The 6,860-nt window shown below is 41.7% G+C and overlaps 1 protein-coding gene across 1 annotated transcript; it reads right to left on the bottom strand.

Annotated features, from left to right (window-relative positions):
- Nucleotides 1-2,823: 2,823 nt before the first annotated feature.
- On the bottom strand, nucleotides 2,824-5,518 carry LOC112246160 (motor neuron and pancreas homeobox protein 1-like). The gene is made up of 3 exons (XM_024414442.2): nucleotides 4,749-5,518; nucleotides 3,612-3,816; nucleotides 2,824-3,344 (listed from the first exon to the last, which is right to left on the bottom strand). The coding sequence occupies exons 1-3, from the start codon at nucleotides 5,165-5,167 to the stop codon at nucleotides 2,973-2,975; spliced, it is 996 nt and encodes a 331-aa protein (XP_024270210.1). The 5' UTR covers nucleotides 5,168-5,518; the 3' UTR covers nucleotides 2,824-2,972.
- Nucleotides 5,519-6,860: the final 1,342 nt, after the last annotated feature.

Below are 6,860 nucleotides of genomic sequence, written 5' to 3'. Positions count from 1 at the left end.
TGAGCAGTCATTTCAGATAATAAACAGAATATTTAATGTGTATAATTTCTTCCTATAAAGATGTAAAATGACATACAGTAAGTTAATAAATACTATGTCAAATCAAATGTATTTATAAAGCCCTTCTTACATCAGCTGATATCTCAAAGTGCTGTACAGAAACCCATCCTAAAACCCCAAACAGCAAGCAATGCAGGTGTAGAAGCACGGTGGCTAGGAAAAACTCCCTAGAATGGCCAAAACCGAGGAAGAAACCAAGAGAGGAACCAGACTATGAGGGGTGGCCAGTCCTCTTCTGGCTGTGCCATGTGGAGATTATAACAGAACATGGACAAGATGTTCAAATGTTCATAAATGACCAGAAGGGTCAAATAATAATAATCATAGATTCTGACTGAAGTAGAATAGGAAGAAAGGTTAGGAGTCACTCCTGTTTGAGGTTTTGCAATTACAACATTGCATTCATGAGTACTCTTTTTATTTTCTTATTATTTTTCTTCACATCGACAACATTGAAAAAGCAACATAAGAGCACCTAGTGTAACATTAAATATATGACTTAGAAATCAAAAGTGTTTAAATAACATCAATAACAATACATCATAACATGACAGAATATCATTTGCGATTTACCTAGATAATGCAAGGTTCAAGGATGATTTTATAATGCCATATGAGTAATGGAGAAGTGTATACAGTCATTCACACCTTAGTGTTAAAGTAACAGTTCATATCTTGTTCAGAGTTGGGTCGGCTTCATTAAGTTGCATTAGAATGATCGTGTTTGTTTTTTTGTTTGTTTATTTACATCCCTTTCCTGCAGTCAAATTACCAAATTGCCCTCTAGTGGCCTCATGGGTGGAATGTAATTAACATTTTTCACAAAACATTTTAATTTTAAATACGCTTGACAATCCGGTGTTTCTATGTCCAAAGGTTATATTTCAACTTATGTGATGTATATAAAGTGTAATATTGGGATGCAAACTCAAAATGGAATACATTTCAACTGACATGGTGCAGACGTCATCTTTTTGTTAAACCCACAAAACTATGTGTGTGAGATGTATACTTTTGTTTCAAAGTAGATTTGTTTCAGACTACCCAGAATCCCTCTGGCCCCGATTTAGACCACTGCAGTAAATGTAATCCAAAAATTCCAACATGTGGCCTCAAATACAATATTGGATGCATGCAATCCTTTTTTTTTTGTGAGAGTTTTTTTTGTTGTTGTTGACAAACAGTGCTATTCAGGGCCAATATTGGATGCATGCAATCCTTTTGTTTGTGAGAGTTTTGTTGTTGTTGACAAACAGTGCTATTCAGGGCCAATATTGGCAGGGAAAGTATGACAAAACATTGGGTGGATGTATGAAAAAATAGCTTAGTGGACTTAATGTGTTGTGAAATCTGTTATGAATGTATTGTAATGTTTTTAACATGGTATAACTGCCTTTATTTCGCTCGAACCCAGGATCCGTAATAAATACAAATACAAAATGGTGTCATTGTTGGTATCCTTGTTGAATGTAATGAAAATTGTTAAACAAGATGTGTTTTTGGACACACAACTATGACAAGAATGGACAAAACACAAAACGTGTGACATTTGATAGAGAGAAAACTACGAGGAGCATAAAAATAATAACTATTTGTAACAACTCATTGCTGAAGGTCTTAGGGCCACAGCTGAGGTGTTATAACCACTCATTGCTGAATGTCTTAGGGCCACGGCTGAGGTGTTATAACCACTCATTACTGAATGTCTTAGGGCCACAGCCGAGGTGTTATAACCACTAATTGCTGAATGTCTTAGGGCCACAGCTGAGGTGTTATAACCACTCATTGCTGAATGTCTTAGGGCCACAGCTGAAGTGTTATAACCACTCATTACTGAATGTCTTAGCGCCACAGCTGAGGTGTTATAACCACTCATTGCTGAATGTCTTAGGGCCACAGATGAGGTGAGTAGTTAGTAGTAGCCTACTTTGGATAACATTCTCAGTCTTCATCACTAGTCATGACTGTTGATGATAATACCTGCTGGTGAGTGTAGAGAAAATGTTGTTTACGTCCTGAATGGCACCCTATTCCCCATATAGTGGTTATGAGGACAGGCCCACTGTCCTCATAACCCCACCCCAACTCTTCTCTCCAGTCCAGGCCCACTGTCCTCATTACCCCACCCCAACCCTTCTCTCCAGTCCAGGCCCACTCTCCTCATAACCCCACCCCAACCCTTCTCTCCAGTCCAGGACCACTGTCCTCATAACCCCACCCCAACCCTTCTCTCCAGTCCAGGACCACTGTCCTCATAACCCCACCCCAACCCTTCTCTCCAGTCCAGTCCAGGCCCACTGTCCTCATAACCTCACCCCAACCCTTCTCTCCAGTCCAGGCCCACTGTCCTCATAACCCCACCCCAACTCTTCTCTCCAGTCCAGGACCACTGTCCTCATAACCCCAACCCTTCTCTCCAGTCCAGGCCTACTGTCCTCATAACCCCACCCCAACCCTTCTCTCCAGTCCAGGCCCACTGTCCTCATAACCCCACCCCAACCCTTCTCTCCAGTCCAGGCCCACTCTCCTCATAACCCCACCCCAACCCTTCTCTCCAGTCCAGGCCCAGGCCCCACCCCAACCCTTCTCTCCAGTCCAGGCCCACTGTCCTCATAACCCCACCCCAACCCTTCTCTCCCAGGCCCACTCTCCAGGCCCCCCAACCCTTCTCTCCAGTCCAGGCCCACTCGCCTCATAACCCCACCCCAACCCTTCTCTCCAGTCCAGGACCACTGTCCTTATAACCCCAACCCTTCTCTCCAGTCCAGGCCCACTGTCCTTATAACCCCACCCCAACCCTTCTCTCCAGTCCAGGCCCACTGTCCTCATAACCCCACCCCAACTCTTCTCTCCAGTCCAGGCCCACTGTCCTCATAACCCCAACCCTTCTCTCTAGTCCAGGCCCACTCTCCTCATAACCCCACCCCAACCCTTCTCTCCAGTCCAGGCCCACTGTCCTCTAGTTCATTGTCTGAGTAGGAACCATGAGAACTATAGCTGAGCTCTGTCGCAGTGTGCCTCAGGAAATGTGTAGGGCGAGACAGTAAACCCACTCCAGCTCCTACGGTATCAGCACTTAACACATCATCTTCTTCCCCTGCTCCCAGATCCTCCTCATCTTCATCGTCTGGGGTACCAGAGTTACGGGTGTCTCCAGACCCGGTATTGCTGCCCTGCTTCCCCCCGTGGGGACAGTCGGAGTCACCTTGGCCCTTGATTGCCTGCTCCTTGGCCTTGCGGCTCCGCTTCCACTTCATCCGCCTGTTCTGGAACCAGATCTTCACCTGAACGGAACACGACAGTTACACGAGGATAAACATGTCAGTCAAAACAACCTGCGGCTCATTTTAGTGGGTCTAAAGTTTTACGGCATGAATAGACATTTATCCAACTGTTATCTCTATGGGACTGCAGATGGATATGAGCTATGTAGCTAAATCTGGAGCAATATTTATTGGGCATGGTCCCTGACACATAAGTTTATTATTCTTTTCTTCACACAATTGCACAAAAAAGAAAAAGGATTGAAAATCAGGGATCATCATGCTCACCTGTGTCTCTGTGAGCAGGAGAGAGGTGGCCACCTCAAAGCGTTTAGGTCTGGACAGGTATTTGTTGAGTTTGAACTGGTTCTCCAGCTGTAGTAGCTGTTGACTGGTGAAGGCTGTTCTGGGCCTACGACACTTTCCCATCAGACTGGCCTGAGAAGAGGCTGGAGTGGAGACCATGAGAGAGAGGTTATTATCACATGTTAAACTACTACTACTGCTACTACTACTACTACTAATAATAATAATAATAATAATAGTTATTATAAAATAGTTATAATGATAATAATCTATGGTTTATTTATGTCACATTTATTTCAGGTTCTTGCTCTTCTGTACGGGAGGATGATGGGGCTGAGATATAAACATTTTCATCTTTAAAAGCCGTCCTTTCTGATGATATCAGTTTTATTGGACTTTGGTTTACAGTTGGCCTGAGGACACGGTGATATGGCTTTAGCAGGGCTATAAAACTCAACAGAATGCCATTAAATTAATGAAAATTTCAATAGCGGGACTTTGTTGATGAAGTGGACATATTGCATCAGGTGTTTCTTTATTGTATATTGTAATAATAATAATCATCTCACACTTTGGCTATCGCCTATTAATTAAAATGTTATTTATGACTAAAGGTAAATCATGACAGAGATATGATTATGGTTCAGGAGTAAATGGGCTACTGGTCCAACGACACTCAAGATCACCTGAAAGATGCAATGACAACTTATTTTTGTGTGTTTTGACTGTGTTTTGACTGCTTATTCTAGATAATATCTGCATTTAAAACGAATAATTTACAAATCCATTATTTTTTAATTAATTCAGAAAAAGAAGAGCAAGATCTAAGACATGAAAATAATATTTTATTTATTTAATGAGTCCTCCTACAATGTAGTAAATTCGACATATTGTTCAACGAAATTATAACGGCTAAATAATTTACATAAAATATACCGAAATTATGCAGCACAAATACAGTAATTAGGTTTAATAAGCAAAAGACAACATTCTGTTTCAATAATTTATTTACAACTACTTTATTTTCACACAATATATTTTATAGCTATTATGAACAGTGGTAGAGAGAGACACTTCAATTATATTCAAAGAATGACAAATGAGACGCCTGAAAGCTACTTGCCACCATAGTCTCCGAGTCTTGGCATCATCATTCCAGCTCTAATCCAGTGTTCTAGAGGAAACCCAGCCATAACTGCTGCCCTTAGATGCTCCGGGTACGGCTGGACGAAACTGGGATAGGCGAAGGCTGTGTGCTGGCCACTCAGAGCCGCGACGGGGTACATGTGGGTGGGATACATTCCAGGGATGGCCCCCTGAGACAGCTGGGTCAGTCCCTGGTGAGAGAAATTCAATAGACCCGGTTTGGGGATATTCCCGGTCTGAATGTGGATACCGCTGGTGGTCCTCCGCTGGGATTGGGTCTCCGACCGGCGGCACGAGAATGGGTTGTCCACAGAACACAGTCCCGGGGAGCTGTCTCGGTCCACCCGGTGCGCCAACAGCGCGTCGATTCCAAAGTTGTTAGATTTCGCCATTGTGTACTTTTCCTGAGACTTTACACCAACTCCAATTATTCTTCTGGGTTATGATTGCTGGATTAGAGTTGTTTTAGGCGAAACGAAACAGCATCTCATCGAGATAGTTTTAAAACACTACTGTTTGTCTAATGTTTCAGTTTTTCTAAATAAATAATTATAAAACGTTACGTTATCACTTTCTTGACAATATACTTTTCCCCTCTTTTGTTCTAATTTGTCCGTCCGTGCCGTGCGGTGCCAGTCGCTCCTCTGCTTCCTTTGCGATTCATCCCCACCTGAAACTGGCAACTTTTCTCACAACGCTCTGCAATTGAACCTCGGAAATGTATAAACGGGATCCTTGGGACGTCCGAACTCCGTCGAACCTCCCCAAACCCGCCCCCCCAAACCTGCCTCTGATTGGCTCATCTTCTTCCACTAATTGGTCTTTTGACCAATCAGATCAGAATTGGGCTGCGTGTATAACACAGCATGGGCAGGACTTTATAGCAGGTGTCAAACTTATTCCACGGACGGCAGAGTATCTGCAGGTTTTAGTTTTTTCTTTCAAGTAAGACCTAGACAACCAGGTGAGGGGAGTTCCTTACGAATTAGTGACCTTAATTCATCCATCTAGTATAAGGATGGAGCTCGATAGCATGGGCAGGTCTTTTTTAGGCCTATATAGGAGATAAAACAAATAGTTAAAGTAAAAAAAAAAAAACAGTCTTCCATCCGTGACATCACAGTGATTTCTTTCCATAATAGAAAATATCACAATGCACGCAACACAATACAAATAACCCAATGGAGAAAGATGAGGCTCAAATTTAACCTATCGTTTATGGAAATGTATTTGTCACCTTTCTAGGAAGCAGCAGCCTAGGAATACTACGAGCCCGTGCAGTGAGTTAAAGGCCTATATCATTTAGATTCTGAACATTACGCATTCCTGCTGTCCATTGTCATTCATCTTTTTTTTGGATAGATTCTAGACCTTTCCATTTAAAGACAACATAAATACGGCCTTTTTGATTGACATGTCCACACATTCTGTCGTCGAGGAAGAAGTGGCCTAATATCCAGTGATATAAATCATCTTTATACCACAAATAATAATTAACGTTAAATCTTTTGTTAATTCAATTTTTTGACTTTGTTGGGAAAAAGTTCCCAATTTTCATACTTGAGTAAAAGTAAAGATATTTTATTAGAAAATGACTCAAATAAAAGAGAAAGTCAGCCAGTAAACTGCTACTTGCTAAAAGTAAAAAAGTATTTGGTTTTAAATATACTTATGTTCCAAAAGTACATGTAAATGCTCCAATATACTTAAGTATCCAAAGTCAAATTAAAAGTATAAATGATTTCAAAGTCCTTATATTAAGCAAATCAGACCGCACAATTGTCTTGTTTTTGTTATTTACGGATAGCCAGGGGCACGCTCCAACACTCAGACATTTGTTTGTAAATGTCTGAGTGTTGGAGCGTGCCCCTGGCTATCCGTAACAAAGCATTTGTGTTTAGTGAGTCTGCCAGATCAGAGGCAGTAGGGACGACCAGGTATTGTCTCTTTAAGTGCGTGAATTAGACCATTTTCCTGTCCTGCAACTACTTTTGGGTGTCAGGGAAAATGTTTGGAGTAAAAAATACATCATTCTCTTTAGGAAAGTAGTGAGGTAAAAGTAAACATTATCAAAAATACTATAAA

This window comes from Oncorhynchus tshawytscha, linkage group LG03, assembly GCF_018296145.1.
Source record: "Oncorhynchus tshawytscha isolate Ot180627B linkage group LG03, Otsh_v2.0, whole genome shotgun sequence".
Lineage (NCBI taxonomy): Eukaryota > Metazoa > Chordata > Actinopteri > Salmoniformes > Salmonidae > Oncorhynchus > Oncorhynchus tshawytscha.
Note: the sequence above shows the minus strand (reverse complement) of the source record. Positions and strands in the feature narration are given on the sequence as shown.

What these genes read in the sequence shown, in the direction of transcription:
- LOC112246160 (XM_024414442.2), bottom strand. Translation starts at nt 5,167, where the DNA reads ATGGCGAAATCTAACAACTTTGGAATCGACGCGCTGTTGGCGCACCGG. An exon ending in CTCGGAGACTATGGTGGCAA is followed by an intron (nt 3,817 to 4,748) that starts GTAGCTTTCAGG and finishes CAGTAGTAGTAG; the next exon opens with TTTAACATGTGATAATAACC. An exon ending in TCCTGCTCACAGAGACACAG is followed by an intron (nt 3,345 to 3,611) that starts GTGAGCATGATG and finishes TGTTCCGTTCAG; the next exon opens with GTGAAGATCTGGTTCCAGAA.